Source organism: Phalacrocorax carbo, chromosome 5 (genome assembly GCF_963921805.1).
Source record: "Phalacrocorax carbo chromosome 5, bPhaCar2.1, whole genome shotgun sequence".
In the NCBI taxonomy this organism is placed as follows: Eukaryota; Metazoa; Chordata; class Aves; order Suliformes; family Phalacrocoracidae; genus Phalacrocorax; species Phalacrocorax carbo.
Window position 1 is genome coordinate 8716098 of NC_087517.1, and position 19054 is coordinate 8735151.

The 19054-nt window shown below is 40.5% G+C and overlaps 1 protein-coding gene across 7 annotated transcripts in view; it reads left to right on the plus strand.

Moving 5' to 3' along the window:
- Positions 1-19054, plus strand: part of NCKAP5 (NCK associated protein 5) — a 409981-nt gene that overhangs the window by 160912 nt on the left and 230015 nt on the right. For all 7 annotated transcript variants that reach the window (XM_064451091.1, XM_064451093.1, XM_064451092.1 and 4 more), the window contains one exon: positions 17649-17712. In XM_064451091.1, the coding sequence (XP_064307161.1) occupies positions 17649-17712 (64 nt within the window). The remainder of the gene's footprint in view (positions 1-17648; positions 17713-19054) is intronic.

Sequence of the window (19054 nt, forward strand, 5' to 3'; positions counted from 1 at the left end):
CTTTCACAACCAGGTTCTCTACCCGGGCAGCAATATCTTGCCATGATGCGGCAGCCTAGATGGGTTTGCCTCTGCGCTGCCAGTTGTTCTGCTTCCACTGCTGTAACCAGCCCCACAGGGCATTTCCCACCATCCAGGAGTCAGTACAGAGATAGAGCACTGGCCACTTTTCCCGTTCAGCGATGCCTAAGGCCAGCTGGATGGCCTTTACCTCTGCAAACTGGCTCGATTCACCTTCTCCTTCAGTAGTTTCTGCGACTTGCCGTGTAGGACTCCATACAGCAGCCTTCCATCTCTGATACTTTCCCACAAGGCGACAGGACCCATCAGTGAACAGGGAGTATTGCTTCTCCTTTTCTGGCAGTTTGTTATACAGTGGGGCTTCTTCAGCACGTGTCACCTCCTCCTCTGGTGATAATCCAAAGTCTTTGCCTTCTGGCCAGTCCATGATCACTTCCAAGATTCCTGGGCGACTGGGGTTTCCTACTTGAGTCTGCTGGGTGATCAGTGCGACCCATTTACTCCACGTAGCATCAGTTGCATGGTGTGTAGAGGGGACCTTTCCTTTGAACATCCAGCCCAGCACTGGCAGTCGGGGTGCCAGGAGCAACTGTGCTTCAGTACCAACCACTTCTGAAGCAGCTCGAACCCCTTCATATGCTGCCAATATCTCTTTTTCAGCTGGAGTATAGCGGGCTTTGGACCCTCTGTATCCCCAACTCCAGAACCCTAGGGGTCGACCTTGGGTCTCCCCTGGTGCTTTCTGCCAGAGGCTCCAGGTAGGGCCATTCTTCCTGGCTGCAGTGTAGACCACATTCTTTACGTCTTGTCCTGCCCGGACTGGCCCAAGAGCTACTGCATGAACTACCTCCTGTTTAATCTGTTCAAAGGCGTGTTTTTGCTCAGGGCTTCATTTGAAATTCTTCTTCTGGGACACTTGATAGAGAGGGCTAACGATCAGACTGTAATCTGGAATATACATTCTCCAAAAACCCAAACCTCCTAAAAATGCTTGGGTTTCCTTTTTGCTAGTTGGTGGAGACATGGCTGCTATTTTGTTGATCCCATCCATTGGGATCTGACAACGTTCATCTTGCTATTTTATTCCTTAGAACTGGATCTCTTCTGCGGGTCCCTTTACTTTGTTTTATGGCAAAACTGGCTTTCAGAGGATTTGGACATTTTCTTCCCTTTCTCAAAAACAACTTCTGCTGTGTTGCCCCTCACGATGATGTCATCAATGTATTGTAGGTGTTCGGGAGCTCCACCTTGTTCCAATGCATTATGGATCAGTCCATGGCAAATGGTAGGGCTGTGTTTCCACCCCTGGGGCAGTCCATCCCAGGTGTACTGGATGCCCCTCCAAGTGAAAGCAAACTGTGGCCTGCACTCTGCTGCCAGAGGGATTGAGAAGAATGCATTAGCGATACCGGTTGTGGCATACCACTTGGCTGCCTTGGACTCCAGTTCGTACTGAAGTTCTAGCATGTCTGGCACAGCAGCACTCAACGGTGGAGTGACTTCATTCAGGCCACGATAGTCTACTGTTAGCCTCCACTCTCCATTAGACTTCCACACTGGCCATATGGGACTGTTAAAGGGTGAGCAGATCTTACTGATGACTCCTTGGCTCTCCAGTCGATGAATGAGCTCATGGATGGGCTAAAATCATTACATAGCTGTATAATCATCTAACACATTTTGATGTTGTATTGATGCTGAGTGAGAACTTTGCAGACAGAGACTGATGGAAGAGCTGCTGGTACAAAGCCTTACCTATTGCTAGAGCCAGGAGCAGGGTAAAGCAAGACCTTTTGTGTCTTGGTCATGCATTCTCACTGACAACGTTTAATGAAGGGATGAATATGTGGGTATTGTGGCAGAATAAAATCCTAGCATTTCATTTCCATGTGAAATTAGATGATAACAGCTTTCAGTGTCAACTGTGAAAACTGTTTTTATGGGATGTGCAGTAATGAGCAGGTACTGGTTTTATAGTAAGAAATAACATGCAAACAAAAACCATATGGTTTTTTTCTGCTTCACTAAAAAAATCTTTAATGTGTCTTCTAGGTAACCTCCAAATGATAGACTAATTAAGACAATATCTCATTAAGAAAATTATTTCAACATGGAAGTATCTTAGCATATCAAAATATGCTTGTTCTTGCAGCACAATGAAAAAGGAGAAGCTGTTATGTTCTGCTTTGGGGACTTTGATAAAGGAAAGTGAATGCAAACATTTTTTAGGTATTGATCCCCTGAGTTTGGAAAAGCTCCGAACACCTGTATAGAAACTTAGACCATTAGTAACACATATTCTGTATATAAAAGCACTTCCAGTTCTTCTTGTACTCTTGTAAAACACTGTTAAGTAGAAACACTGTTACAGTTTCACTAATGAACCCTGGGTATCGAGGAGGTTGCTTCTGTTGGATTTCTCTAAGAAAATTCCAATTATTGGTGGTGGATGTTAAAGTAGGTGCTTATTGCAGCCTCATTATGATCCTTTGAATTTAAGGTATATGTGTAACTTAGGTTTAAGCAGCAAAAATTCCAAATGCCTATGTATGTATTTTCTGGCAGCTGTTTTGATCTCATGAATTAAAGGCATGTAATGACAGAGGAGATTTATCTACAAAGTTTATCACCAATTTTATGTATGGCTGTTTTTCTTCCTACTCTATTACAGGCACTTAAAGTGTAGTTCTAGTTTTATGATCTCTAATATCAAAGTAAGTTAAAATCAAGATTAGGTGCACTTACTTAATTGGCAAATGCCCTTTACTGGCTTTATTTTCTTAGTATAGCTTTTGACTGGGGAATTAAATTTTGAAATAATCAATACCTTAGTTTGAAACTGACATTTGCCTGGTTCTGTAAATGAGGAAATACTTGTGGTGATGCTACGTGAGTACTGTGTGTGATTTTTATTTTGCTTCCTACTAAAGGTGATGTAGCTGGCTGTGGTGATGACTCTAAGTCGTTTCAGAGCACAGTTCATTACCCAGATACAATACTGGAACCGTTCTGCTGCGAAAAATGACAAGGAGCTTTATTCAAACATCAAATTGGTTTCAAAACCTGTTATTGTGGAAACTGGAGAAATGCAGATTTGCTGAAGCATCTGTTTGACATTTGAACTCCTGGAAATCCTTCCATTTTAATGCTTTGGACAGTTAATATTTTAAGTATTTCTTAATATACATTTAATGTATTTGGAGATGCCTGAATGCTAACACATCTTAATCCTTATTCACCTGTATCTTCTAAATTACTTGTTTGCTGAAGCTGAACTTACATTGAAAGCGATACTGTGTGAGCTTTGAGAAGCTGGCCTCATTGACGAAGCAGATCTGGCTGATGTCTTTGGGGAAAATAATTTGAAATGCCCCAAGAGGGTTTAATTTATCTGGGGTTTCCTGAAGGCATTTGCTTCCCTGATTCAAGTTTTAAACAGAAAGCTAGGTTTTTAGATTGTGTTTACTTGTAACATGATATCAGTATACTTCTTCATATAGGATTTTCAGTCACATCACAGATAATTGGAAAAGCTTTAAGTAACAGTTCTGGCTCAACTTTGTTGAGCTGTACTAGCTGAAAGGATATACGGTACCCAAATTTCATCTGATAGTGTTTTTTCATTTAATATTCAGAGAGCAGGTTTTAAAGATGTTGTACTGAAGCAAGTTCAGGTCTCCACACGTGAGTTTTTTAACTGAGCTCAGTAAAACAACTTGAGCAATGCAGGTGGGTCTTGTGCCTGTTGCTAGTCAGTCTTCTGTTTCATTCCTAGGCAACCACTGAGGTTGTGATTGGGCTGTATGTGAATTTAAATGGCTGCATAAATACACACAAAAATACTGTCATTGCTCCACTGATATTTCTGATGTGCTCTGGATTTCAGTGTTCAAGTGTTAGACTGGTATATTATGTGGTAAAACTGTCATTGATAACTTAGTTTCCCCATCTCCACTTGAGCATACTGGAAAGCATTTTGCATATACTACCAGATGCTGTAGCCATTATTTAAAGTGACAGCTATCATTTTGATGTTAGAATCAGCCTGTGTGCATGCCAGTGCTGTTTGGTTCAGTACAAATAATGCTCTTTGAGTAGCTCGCCCGGCCTAGGCTGGGTCCCTGTAGATCCGCGTCCTTTCAAAAGCACGTCTTTTCTTTGCTTCTTTTGGGTCTACTGAGACAACGAAACTCGAGCTTGAGGTTCCAGTTAATCATCTAATTTGTCAAAACACATTATCAGCCAGAGGCCACTGCCTTTGGCTTTATCTAGTCTTTTATAGACAGAGTGATAGAAGAAACAATTATATCATTAGCATAGAACTGATTTTATTGCTGTAAGGCTGCATGAATATGAGTTCATGAGTTGGGTTACTGAAGGATACTTCACAGCGATTTTCAACATGCTGGCTTTTTTTTTTCCTAGCATAGTGAGACATGCTTTAGAGAATATTTATTATTACACTATTTAGAATATTTAAAAAAATAATTATTATGTTTGAGGGATACTGAAGCATGTCCCGTAGCCTGGGGGAGGACTGAGGGAAGCCCAGCAGTTTATACTTTTTCCAACGAAATTTGTTATGGTATCACTTTAAAAAAATAAAAAGGAATTCCCTGTTATTAGCTTTCCTCTTTTATTGTCTCTTCACAAAACTAGTAGGTTACTGAAGTTTACGGAGATTTATAGAACAGTCTCAATTACCTTCTTTCTCCAAATCTTTGCAGTCAATAAACAGCTTCACACTCCTGCATTTGAAGACTAAGTGGCAAATACTGCCTACCGGTACATCCAGAATATATTTTATGTAGATGTTTGAGAAATGCTCTCAAAAGATAACTATTTCATTTGTTTTATCTGTCACTTACTGGGAGTCCCGTCAGAAGGCCCCTCCAGGGTCTGCGCTGACGCGAAGTGTGTGCCGTGAGTGATGCGTTTGTGCCAGTGACTGTTTGCAGATGGCCTGAGAACCAACTGTTGCATGTCCTTAAATGACCTGTTGCTCTTAAACTACAAACCATCCGTTTTACATTTTTACCAAAAATGGATAATTTTACAGAGGTGGTCTTGGCAGAGTTTATCTCAAATGTCCTTGAATGATAAAACATGCTTTTTACTTTCAGAATTAAGAAAATGAATGGATATCTGAAATTATTTTCATAATCGGTTTAATTTTTTTTTTCACTACTACAGTATAAATTCAAATGATTGACTAGAGGCACTGATGCTTTTAATAATAGAGATCACGGATATACACATGTAAAATCGCGTAGCCAATTTTGCAGCAATGTTGTAAACATGGAAAATACTGCACGTCTCTCAGCATATATGCTCAAGTATTGATGAATTATTAAATTGTATGCTGCAAACCATATTTCTGTCAATTCGGTAGCCTTTTCCCCCTCATATTGGTTGTTGCTTCAAAGTGTACTAAAAAAAATTATTTGTCTTGTATACATTAATTTAGTTTTTAACTACACTCCCTTCGCTACATTTTCTCATTAGGCGCCCGCAGCCTCCTGTGTGTGGTTTCTGTACACTGCATCACAGAACGGATATTTAGAAGTACAAATACAGGAGCTATGTGGTTTACATGTGGAAGTTTTCCCTTGTGCAGAAAGCATCTATATTTTTTAATATATATCTGATAGAGTGGTTTGGCGTATACTTTGATCCATTCTGATGATTTTCTCACTACAAAATACTCTGTGTTACTGCTCGGTAATCCCTGTGCCCAGTGCTTAGTCTAGAGGTGTGCAGGTAATACCCATGGCAATGGTGCTGCTGTTCTGCTGCTGTACCCAAAGGTGTATATGGCAACTGCCTGTTCAGTTTATTTGATTTCTGGTGAAATGATGTGAGAAGAAATTCTCTCATCCCTCAGGTGAGTTGGTAGAGGAAAGCAAAGATAGGTTGTGGCACAAAATTCTATTCCAGGAGCCTAATACAAGTTCCAGCTGCCTCTGGCCTTAAAATGGTGACAGTCCCCAGTAGAAACATGTCCGCCTTACTGAGCAGTGTTTCTGGGTCTTAATAGAATAGTATTCTTATTCTTGAGGGTGCGAAGTGAAATTACAAGAAACAACAACAACAAATTAAGCAGTGGAGAAAAGGATTCTTCCTGAACTACTTTGATTCTCTTCTGTATTTTCTCTTTGTGTGGAAGGTCATTGCAGATTTGCTTGCAATTTGTGCCAGAATACTTAAGTATTGAACAATTGCATAAAGAGAAAAAGTCGAGAGAAGTCCAGTGAGCGAAACAGAATAAAATCACTCTCATTTTGTTCCTTGTCCACAAAAAAAAAAAAAAAAAGAGGGTGATTTTTCCAAGGTATTTTAATGTTCAGTTAGAACAGGAGATGAGTGACAGCTGGAAGGTTACAGAGTGTGCAGTAAGCGTAGCTCAGAGAGTGAAAAGACATGGTAAGTGCAGCCTGTTAAGAAAAACAGAAGTCCTCATGCTGTGGTCTTTCTGGATGGATAAAAACACATGACACTATGTAACACCCCCAAAAAAAAGAGATTACAAAGAATACCAGGAATGTGTTGTGATGATCTGGGAACAAAGGAGTGGAAAACAGAGGTAAGAGGTCAACCAGTAATGAAGCAAAACCAGATAGCTTCTTTGAATTGTAAGAGCAAAACTGAAAACCTTTGTAGAGGACAGGGGGAAAAATCTTTTTCTAAGAGTTCTCACAAACAGACGAGGGCTGGATGTATCACTCGGGCAGAGCAGAAGGAAAGCTAGTTATGAAGAAGGCAGTGGGATCTAAGAGTTTGGTTGAGCTTAGTGCCCAAAACAGTGTTGGGCTTAGTGTCTCAAACAATGTATTTGGTTTTTGTGTCCTACACCCCATTTTTCTTCAGTTCTACATTTGGTCCTTTTTTCTGAAGAAATGCACTTCTGACTTTTTTGTTTTTTGCCCATAGAAGTACAAGGGGTGGCTTAGTGGAGCGTTTCTGGAATCTCCGGTTTACTGACCCAGTTGTCTATAGCCTTCATCACTCTTGCAGATTCAGTGAGTTTCAGAAGTTGGTAATTTAGTAACAGCATGTGGAATCAGCATTTTGCGTGAATGTTAACTACAGAATTTAAGCGCAATTACAATTGGGACTAAGCGAAGATCTTCCAATACTGGTAAAACTTTGCATGGGTAGAATAGACACTTCAAGAAGCAATGTCAGTCTGCTGCTATTTCTTGCTCTTAAATTATGTCTGTGTAATTTCAGTTTATGAATAAATGTTTCCACAATTTCCAGTCTTATGTGAAACAGGGGTTCTGACTTTATTTTCTTCGAGGCCAACCATATAAATTTCATCTAGCACCCTCTCAGACAGCCTGAGGGGATAAGACTGAAGGAGTGAGAATTCTTTCGTGCTTTGATGCATTGGTTGAGAAAGTTACATTCCTGTTAAGTGTGATGCATTTTATGTTAATAAACAAAGATCATTAACTGAAGATTGAAGTGCTGCCAATCCTGAATCTTTCATGAGCAATAAATTCTGATTAAAAATCCTTTAGGGAGATGCATATCCTTTCAAAAGAATTTCCACGGCACATTATCTCCATGTGACAAATCTCCAGAGAAAAAATATATATGAGCAACCAGTGATTGGGGGATTTGTTAGCTCAACTTCCAAGTCCTTTGCAAAAATAATATCTTGTTTGCTTGTTTCTTCCTTTGTTTTTAATTTTTCAAGGTCATCTTAAGTCCAGGCTTAGTAAAAAAAGAATTAACTTTTGCTAGAAATGGCTGAAGGGATTCAGGATTCACAGCTAATTCTGTTTGGGTTACAATCCAGAGAATTCTTCATATAGCAGGAGACGTCTTCTGGATTCCAAATATTTATTTTTTCAAAAAAACTAACACAAGTAAACAATGCAGTAAAAACAGTATATATCTGTATGCTGTAAGGATCTAGTACTTCAAACCATACAGAATACCCCAACTAGAAACACAAGAACTGAGACTCCAACTAGTCTGGAGAAAGGCTTGACCCAGCTTAAAAACAAAACATCCATGTGAGAATTTATACACTCAAAAGCTGAAAGACACTGCTAGGAGAAAGAGCTATGATTTCCCTGATGGCTCAGCAGTGCGCAACCTGCAACAGTAGGCTGGTTTGAGATCTAGAGTGGAAGTACTGAATGATGTGCTGAAGAAAGGCAGGATGTGAAAAGTACCCTTACACACAGGGGCTTCTTTCTAGTCCCTGCTCTATCTCCTCTTTCTTGAATGTGCATTAAAAAGAAGGAAAAAAGATCTTTCAATGGCTTTGCAGAGAGAGCAGCTGTATTTACATCACTGCCGTTACTTTTAATTTCACCAAGTCACAGAAATCAAAATCTGACTCTTTCGAAAGTGGCATCTGCTTTAGCAGCATCTTCCGTGTGTTGGTGACTGATGTGTTGCCAGGCCCATGTCAGCTCTGCTGAACAGCCAAATGCCACTGGCTTCCAGCATTACTTCCAGCAATGAGAGCAGGTGTATTTGGGGATCAGGACCAGAAAAGCATCTTGCAGGCATGTGAAATGAAGAGTGGCAGTCATGTGTGTTGGAAAGAAGAGGGAGTAAAAGGCGGTGACTTAAACTCTTCTCTTTCTCCCGTGGGCCAAACTGTCACGTAGCAATGACCCTGTGCCTCTTTCATTATCTGCTTTGAACCCAGCTGCACTGGAAAGCTAAACTGGGAGGTTTTCAGCAACCTGTCTTGCTGTCTCATGGTCTTGTTTAAGGAAATGGAGCTGCTGGACCATACCCTTCTACAGAAGGCAGACTAGTAGTGTACAAGAAGGGAAAGGTGGTAGTGTAAAATTTGCTTGGAGAAGGTCATAAGGATGATACAGAGACTCTAAGGATGATGTTAAAAAGGAAATAAATGCTACTATTTTGTTTTAATTAGAAAAGTGCTAACTGTAGGCATTGTACTGTGCAAGAGTTCTCAGAAGGACATTTGTTACCATTTTGGAGCATTTTAAGGCTTATGTTAAAACAGGTACTTTCTTTTGTATAAGTTATTTTAAAATAGCACCTGAAAAGAAGAGCAAGCCATCATTATTGCAGTAAAGGATGGGGATCTGTGTGCAACAACTGCTTATATAAGATTTTAAAGTTTCTTTTGCTGAATTAATATTCCAAACTGACTTCTGTTAGTCCTTTTCTTCTTTTTTTCCTGTTTGAACACTGAGGTTTTCCATGACGATAAGTCTTCAAGAACTTGGCAGCTTGCCTAATTATACAAATTCCCACTGTATGCTTTTTTGATTGCAACTTATTGGCAGAAATAATACAGCATTAAAGACAAGTATTACTGTTAATGTAACATTAAAATTGATAAATCAGTCAGTTATGTCAAGAAATTCCAAACTAAAACAGTGTGAATTTGTCAAATTGCTTTTGCTGGGTATTTCATAGTGTGGATTGCAAAACAGCGACAATAAGGTTTATGGTTAATGTACTGCTTTTCATAATAACAAATTCTGTGGGACAGATCCTATGCTCATTTATTTGTAGTAGTGCATTTTAGTAGTTCATGGGATGTATCGAATCAGAAGGTTTAAACAGGGAGCATATCTGTGTAGAATTTGGCCCTGCCTAAACCTTAACTATGCTTTTTGATAAATGCAAGGTTTACATAATGCATGGATTGTTTAATTTATGATGTGAAAACCTGTACTTCAGATGTATTTCAGAGTTCACTACTGTAGTGCTGTTTATCTGGTATTTCTTGGCACTTAGGTGTTTGATGTTTCATACTTGATATTACATTAAAGTTGATAGCCAGATGTAACTCCCTTGCCTGCTGCAGTTTACTGTTTTGTGTTTGGGCTGATTGCTAAAATAAAACTTTAAGTATCTCTCAATACTGTCCACAAACTTTAGAAATTATTAGGAAAATGTTAACTTTTTTCCTCCATTTCTGTGCTTCATTAAAAAATTCAGCTTTTTTTCCCTACCCATTTTCTTCTTCCACCTGGAATCTCAGCCCAAAAGAAAAGCTTCAGAGGAATATATCTGAAAAAAACTGCAACCAAATGCATTATCTCATGAATAATGGTCGTAAGTGAGATGTTCCAGGAGATTTGCAAAATGATTGCTTGGTACAATTCATAATTATCCTGATTATTTGGCATTGTGTCATACAGACATTCATCTTTTATCCTACAACTGAGTGTGTGCGTCATGAGGAAGGAATAACTTTTTGGCCTGTTTTTTTTTCTTAATCAAGACACTGCATTGATTGTGATGATTGGTACCGCCTCCATGTCTTATCAAGGAACCAAAAGGGGGATTGGTAGCTTTATTTGTTGTCATTCTAATTATTTAGCAGTTACTAATGAATGATATTTAAAGGAGTCTATTTAAAAAGCTTTTGCTCTTTACTTGCTGGCTTTACTACATTACTGAGGTTAAAAACCATCTCAAAGCTTGAGAGGAAAAAAACCCAAGATTTTAAACTTTGGGGCTAGACCTCTCTAACTGTGTCTGATACTGTTGACCGAAAGGTATACAGAATTTGAGAGGCAAGCTGTGTTGTGCAGTCAGCACTAATAGTGGAAGGAGACACCCCAACATTAAGAAATAGATGTATTGGAAATGTTGTCTGAAATATCAGTGAATCATTAAAGTGTACAGTCTGGCACCTATAATTTCGGTGTGGAAAACAATAAACGTCAATGAAGTAATAAAGATTGCCAATGTGAGAGAAGATGCTTCTGTTGAAAATGCATTGCCGCCCATCCCCATGCACATGCTTAGGGCAGGAGAATTACTGTGCTCAAGTGCCCAGCTGACCTCGGCTGCCGTGCTGGTGCTGAGAGAGTAATTTGTCATGAAAACAATCCTGTCATAATCTGCCATGGACTCCTGATAACCTTTCCTTTTCTAATTTCTCTGCCATGGCTCTGCCCCTCTTTCCTAGCCAAAGGCAACCTTTTTGTTTTTATAACGAAGGCTCTGCCCCCACTACATTCCTCTCTCTCTTACAGCACTTTTTGCCGCCTCCTTTCTGACCAGGGACGTGACTCAGGCCTGTGTTACCCCAGGATCTTCTTCCATGGTATTTCTTTTGTATTTCATATCTTGTCTGGATGCTTCTGAAAAGTAAATAGATGGATCTTCTTTGAACTTCTAATTCAGAATTCATATACATTAAAACCTGCTGGAAATTGGTGAGGAGCCCCTGGGGATTGCTGATATATATTTTAGATTATAGCTATTAATCCTGGGTGAGTGTTTTCCCCTACTGTTAGCATCACCCAAAGAAAATACAGTTTCAGTAAGTTACTACCTGTTTTGCTTGTCTGCATTTGGGAGTATTATGTCTTGTAGAAGAGAATTTTAATGTAAATGATGTTTTCTGTATGCTTATCTTTCATTCAGAAATGAATACAAATAAATGAGCAATAAATAGGAGCCCGTGCCTTGCTGGTGGCTCATCATATCTATCCTGCTTCTGCTTGACAGTATTAGCACTTCCCTTATTGTAACACCTGTCTTTGCAATTATTGTAAAAATAATTAAATAATGCTCGTACTTTGCTCAGCTTTAAATATGCAATGAATATTTCTTTGCAAGATGACTCTTTTATTGCCAGATCTAGTTAAACTGTTGTTACTCTAAAAGAGCAGTTTCAAAATGCGCACGATGCTGACGTTTCTAAAGCACCAAATGCCTTCGTTGTACGTGATCTTGAGTAGGAAGGAAGGTTGCAGCATCACTAACCACTGTGACCGCAATAGGAGCTGAAAGAGGCGCATTAGTTCACTGCAGCCCTTCCACCCTCGGCTGTTCCCTTGTCAGCTCTCATAGACTCGACGGGGTCAAGCCTGGTCAGCGATCGGATGGGAAACATCCCTGGAAAACCAGGAGTTGGAGGAAGCCAGACTTGTGGCGCTCAGCACAAGCTAGTGCCCTGCCCCTCGGGGTTGGCACCATGCTGGAATATGAGTTTAATGGTTTTAGTAGTGTTTTTTTCTGGTTTGTTTGAAAAATGATGCCATGCTGACAGGTGATGATATGGGGAGGGAAAATGTTATAGAGAAATAATTTTTGTAGGTGATACATAAGGACTAGTTCCAAGGAACAGTGGTTAGGGATGCCTTGCAAGTTCAGATTTTGTGTCTGGTGGTGTCATTTTTCTGTCTGTTTTTTCCCTGTATGAACAGAGTATTTATTCACTTCTTGAAACTCACACCAATAGTGTGGAGTGGAAAACCTGGTTTGAATTTCTCTGCTACAAAATAGCCTGCAGAAGGCACAGAAGGCCTTGCTGGCATATAGCTTGGCCGCTCTGATTGGGCACAATCGCCAAAAATAAAACAAATGTGAAAAGCCTGTTTTCAGAGCTTGACTTTTCAGTGGGTCAAGTGGTGATTTTATGGCTTTACAAATAGTGTAAGTTATAAAATGAAAGGAAAAGCTGGGCTTCATTTTGTGGTGCAGAACAGACCTCTTCTAAATGAAATCACTTTGGAGTGAAAGTTTCAAGGAAGGATGAAACATGAAGAAAACACTTTCCTGCTCGTGGAAAAAAAAGGCAAGTAGAGAAACAAATTACTAACTTGGGAGCTGTCATACCTGTTAAATTTTGTCCACGTTCATTCCCTGTGTACAAAAGTAAGCATTTACTTAGGAAAAAGGAAATAGGAAAAGTCTGAAATCTTCATGTGTCGATGTTGAAAATGCAAGACATGTCAATGCTTGCTGGCAGGTCGTGGGGCTGCTGTGTGTGACAGGAAAGGACAATGGCAGGGTTTGATAGAGCCCTTGTCTTCCCAGTGGATCATGGGGATGAAGGTTCACGGAAGCATTAACTGAAGTTTCAGATGATGTTGCTAAGACATTTTCCATTCCTTTGAAGTCTGTGTTCTTCATTAAAACTATAAAATTATTTTTTTTTCATTAAAACCGTAAAATTACTATTTACCACTGAAAATATATCCTGGCTGTGGCTGAGATCTTGGCAAATGGGTATAATTCAGCACGTTTTAAGGGAATCTTTATTTCATAACTTTATCCAGAAGCTGTTTTAAGTAATATCTTTGTGTGTAAGATGGAACAGCAAAGCCCTGTATCTAAGAGCTTCTGAATACGAGGTTTCAAAATAAAAATGAAAATCTTTTTTCAAAATTTGGGAAGCTGAATTTCACTGCTAGAGTTTTTTGTTTTGTTGTATCAATGTAAAATAGCAATATAAAGAAGAACTGAAAAAAAGGGAGTCTTTCACTCATCCAGTGTAGCTTTTATTGTTTTGTTTGATCTGAGAATATCTCTTACCAGATCAGGAAAAATATCAGCATTTGTTCAAAATTATGTGATAGGTGGGGGCTTGTGATTGCATCGACTTACCTACCTTTACCCCCGTGGACTGGGAGAAGTTCAAGCAGCACAGTTTTGCAGTGAAGCCCTGAGCTGTGTGGATTAGCTGTCACTCTCATGGGATGCAGGATCTTTTGTCTGGTAGTTGAATGAGTTGAACTGGTGGGAAGGGAGAGTGAAGGAGAAATTTTAGTTTAAGGGAAGTTTAGAATTTGCAGGATTATTTAGCACATTTGTGTTTTCCTTGGACTAAATGGGCTTTCCTCAAACTGTTGTTTTTTTTGAACAAGCTACCGCAATATCTACTAGTGATACTGAGACTTGAATTGTATCTTTCTTCCATCCACACAGCGACTACTTGTGCACTTGGTTCCATCTGGAAAGGATATAATTGAATCCTTATTTGGCTCCTTTAATTATCTCTTCACAAAGTCCTTGGCTGGGAGTTTTGCCATTTACAATGCAAATATTCAAACTTAAGAGCATAAACTGTGCTTTCAAAGAGCATTTTTGTAAACCTTTTATCATTTGGTGGTTTTTCAAAAGAGAACATGAGACCTTCTCAATGAACGTGTTCTAATTTTTTTAATCCTCAGAGAAGATTTTGTTTTCTTGCAGATTGGCTGTAGCTGCTAATTAACTTTGTTAATTAATCATACTGTAAGGATGAAACATGCTTGATTAAAAATAAATAAAACTGTATAGCAACAAAGTAACGGTACTGATTTCTCTTATTTAAAGATTAAAAAAACAAGATTAACTTTGAAGCTGCATGTCAAATATTCTTTGCATTTGAAACATCTGAAAGGCTAAAGCAGCTAAAAGCTTATTATTTTTGCAGCTCAGTCATAGTAAAATGCTTATCCAATTGTAACACCGTGTTAAAAAATAGGGGCTGAGAATAGTCGCTGAAGGTGCTGTCTTAATCAAAACTGCCTGAGATGGGGGGTAGTAACCAACGGGTTTATTTGGTTGTGCTTAGACATGACAGTCTTTGTTCTCTTTTGTCATGTGTCTCATATGAAAACGTCCAACACTGCAAATTGGTGTTAAATGCTGTTGGCTCGTAACAGGATTCTGACCATATTTCTCACCCGTTATACCAGCGTACATTTGAACAGAGGTGGTGGGAAATGGCTCACTGTGGGCGATGGGCCAAGTACATCACCAGTGAAACTCCCTGGAATAATCTCAGGGATGACTGTGGTCCAGAGGCAAGTTGAGACTCTGCCACGTGTCCTGCCTGGGTGAAGGTAACCATCTGCACAGGTCTGGCTGTGAGTGCACAGCTCCTTCACCTGGGGAATGCAGGCTGGAGGCAGAAGATGCTGTGGGACCTATTTGAAGTGGGAGCACAGACTCTGCTTGCCTCAAAGTTGACTTACTTTTAGACACCATTGGAACAGATGGCTCTTCTGTATCCACTGTCGCAGTTTTTTCCTCATACATGATAGTCAGGTTTTTCATTTTCTTCTGTTGACAAGTGGTTCTATTCCTAATAGCAGCAGTGTTATAAACACAGTATGAGAATGTCAGTCTTTGCTCTCCTTCACTGGAAAAATTGTTAAGGAAGCCCTTTCTGAACCTCAGCCAGGATCCTCACCCAGAGTTAGGAGGAGCCCTCTTTGCAGATGGAGCTCGAATGGAATTTACTCTGATAAAATTCCAGGATTCCAGACATGAGTGTGGAATTTATTCCATGTTGGAGGTAACATGGAGAGAGGAAAGTAGGAGTATTCCTCATGTAGGAGGAATACCTAAATAAATCTCTTCAGACCACTGGCAGGAAGTGTATGGAGGAGTGATTTGTGGGGCTTTTTGTTTGTTTATTCCCCTACCCCTGTCTTTTCTCGTAAAATATCCTCAGGCATTTGTTTTGCAATTAAAAAGTCAAACCCCCCTCAAAGGTTATACTCGCTTTTTCCACTGAAACATATTAGGGTGCTGAAGCGGTTCAAAAATGCAATGGGCTATTTCCAGCAGATGAACTAAATCCTTAAAATAGAATTAACCAGTTCTGTAATTTGCCTGTGATGGTATCTGAGCAAGGGAGAGGGAGGGCGGTATGCGTCTTTTAGAAGCTGGTTTTAGGATACTTGTGTTAAGGCTATCAATGATGTACTAATGCCACTTCCCAATTTTCAGTAATTTTTCAGGTGTGCGAAAGGCGATTTTGATACCATGCTGGAGTAACACAAATGCAACTTCCACTGGGCTGTGGCCATATCTTTAGGTTTTGCCAATATTCAGTGGTTTCAACATCGTATATGTTTACAAATCACAACATTAGCTATGCCTGGTATTAATCTGATAACCATGCTTGCAGCGTGCCACCAGCTGGCTGCGCGGGGGGTGTTGTGAGGTGCAGCAAGCATGCGGGGGCAGGTGACTGTTGGGGAGACTTCACTTAAATAACATGTCTTTTACTGAAACGGAGAGGGTGGAATGGTTTGGTGACCCAAGCATATGTTGAGCTATGGTGGAGTGACGTGAGTCCTGTCATTCCCACAGTAATTAGGAAGGTACACGTGGATCTTCCTCAGCAGAAACAGTTCCTGAGAAATGGCTTACAGAAGTGGTTTAAAGGCTACTTTTATTGCAAGATCAGGAATAATATATCGTAGAGCATTTAGCTTTTCATTCTGGATGAGTGACCCAGTCAATGTGACAGGAGTGGCTCCAGAGCCTGGGGAGATCGTCGGCCGCCTTGTCCTCCCTCAGCCCTGGCTGGGCACCTTTGCAGGTTTTGGGGGACGGGAGTTTCCAGCCCCTGCTCTTCTCTGCAGCGAGAGAGCTGGGAGATGTGTCTCTGCACTTTCAAGACTTTGTATACTTCAGTGCAGTGCACAGCGGGAAGGTTTTCTTTCCTGAACTCAAGATGTCTCAGGAAGGCCGGGCGTCATGGCTGGTGGTCTCCTGGCTGGAGCCCTTCGCAGGCGGCGCGAGGCCGGGCCTGCCGGCCCTCGAACAGCCGGCACTGGCTTTTGCTACTACCAATAGTAGTATTTTTTAGTAGCTGCTATGCAGCTGCGTGAGGCAGACGCTGCTTGTCTGCTGCCATGTCTCAGCAGGCCTGAGCCATTGGCATTTCTACATTTACAGTATATGGAGTGGTCACGGGGGCAGAGATTTTAAATATGCCAGGCAAGTGCCAGGATGCTGCACTAGGATGGTTCGGGTCTATCTTTCCAATTAGACCAAGTAGAATTTCTGGGCAAAACACGAGGAAATGGAAAACTTCAAACTCTATCATGGATACATTCTGATTTAAAAATCCTTTTGCTGGAAGTTTTCAAAGCTGATCATCTTTTGTAAATAATTTATTCATCTGCAAATTTGTGTTTCGTTGTGTACTAATAAATTCTTCATGTGCCGATAAATTCCTCTGATGTTTCTGCAGGGTGCTTTTCTTTCCAAAATAGATATTCGTCTTTAAAAATAGCCTATTTGAAAAAGTGTCTTTGTTTTTCATAAATCCTTTTAAATTTATGGTAGGCTGCTGTAGTCCCACTTGTTCTGTAAAGTATTTTCTGCTTTGCTGAGCTTCCGAGCAAATTCTTCCCTTCCTGTACCCCTCCTGCAGTGGCCGGTTCCTGCACCGCCTTCCACTGTCTAGGTTTTGCAGTTCACATTCTTGGTACCTGCTACATTTTCCCAGACCATACACTGTGAAAATATCTTTCTACACATACTGAAACCCTACTTTTATTCCTTTCTTAGAACTCTTCAGGTGAAAATGTGTTGTGATCGCCAAATCCTTAATTAAGCAAATTAATTGCTACTTGAATCAAGCCAAACATTTGGGCAAGGATCTTACAGGAAAAAGGCTAATTAAAAAAAAATCAAATAATTCAGTAGTTACAAAATGCAGCACAGTATGTTTAGGATCAGAATAGTTTTTTAAATTTCATTTTTATGCATACATTTATTGATAATCTAAAAGCCTTCGAACTTGTGTTAGTATAGTGCAGAATAAAGCTGATGTGCAAGGCTGTAGGAAAATAAATAACACAATCTGATTTGCACAGTCTGTTTCCATATCACCACCATGATGAGCTACTTTGTTGTTTGAATGGAGCAAATGATGTTTAGATTAAGCTGATTTATTAACAGTTCTGTCATACTGCCACAAGATGAAACAATAATGCACCCGCTAAATATCGCAGAGAAACATGGTGAGGAGAGCAGGGTCTGCTGCGGGGGTTACCCGAGCGATGTGCAGGAATGCCACCCCGACGGGGAAGCGGTGCATTCTCTCTGCCAGTGAAAAATGAACTCCTATTCACACGCTTTTCTTTCCATAGGGAGAAGCTGTCTGTGGCTCGGCTGCAGCGAGAAGTTGCACAAAGTAAGAGTGAAGGAGCAATGGTAAGCTGCAGCAACTCGCTGCTTTGCAATTCTTGTCTAACTACTTCAGGCCTTAGGTGCGTTTTGTCTTGCTGAAGATCGTCACCAGAGCATTAAGGCTTCTTGGACATAATGATGGGTTGCCAACAATGTATTCATAAATCTGAGGAAACTCAGGGCTCTATCTTGGCTTCCTTGGAAGAGCTGCGGTAGAGAAAAGCTGTGTCCTTTTACTTGCTGATGGTGCTTACTGGAATTGGAAGCAAGGCAAGCACGGAAAGGCAATTTCAGATCAAAATGCAGTGTATTAACTTGCCTGTTAAATCTTAGCCAACTGCAGAAAAATGGAAGAATACAAGCATGGAAGCTTAAAAAAACCTCAGTCTGATAATTTTGTAAATCATGTAATGCTCCTTACATCTTCATTTTTCATGTAGCAATTTATGAGATTGGGCTTGTGAGCAAAAGTTGAAATGGCAAATTTTTGGCTAACCACAAATCTCAATTTATAGAGTGCCTTATCTCTTCAAAACAATTATTTTAGGAGCCAGCATGTGCTGATTGTGTTTAATTACTTAATATCTAAGGAACAATTCCCATCTGTTAAGGAGTTTGTTTGTCCCTGTCTTCAGATAAAATGTCTTAGGCTTCCATGGAATAAAGCAGACCCGTTCAAAAATCTTAAAACCCAAACCAGTCCCTTTGAACACACTCGCGAAACTGCTGCTCGTTTGAGTGAGTTGCATCGCTGGCTGTGAGAGAACTTGGTCCAAAGTTCATTTAACTTAGTGGAGAGAAGCTGTAAAGGGTCTCTGGGGATCAGATGCTCTGTTAGCTGTGTGATGCTGGGTCCTTAAAATCCCACCTGCCTCCTATGAGTGCATCTTACAAATCGTTATTAGTGATTAATACATGAAATTATATTTGGAGCGACATAAATGGCAGGTAAGCAAAACCTGCCATGAATCTGTTGCTTTCACCATGGCCACACACAGCTCCAGAAGAGCTGGTGGTGCCTTGTGGGGAGCTCTACTGGGACATGGGCTTTTGGGGGGTCTGAATGCCTGGGAGCAAAGGGAAGGAGACGAGTGGGGTCTGCTCAGGCAGATATTGCTGCCTTGCCCTGAGCCCCGCCTGCGTGCCCAGCTCAGCTGTGGAAACCACTGCCCTCTCCCATCCCATACCACCCCTGATGCGCCTGCCCTTGGGTCTGCAGCGTGGCTGGGTTGGCCACCAAGAGACTTTGAGACAGGGTTTAAGCAGTTGGGAAGACTGGTCACTGGGGAATGTTTTATGTCTATTGGGGCAGAAGTCCTGTAGGAACTGAGAAACAAATGTATGTCAGGTTAAGCCATAATCCAAG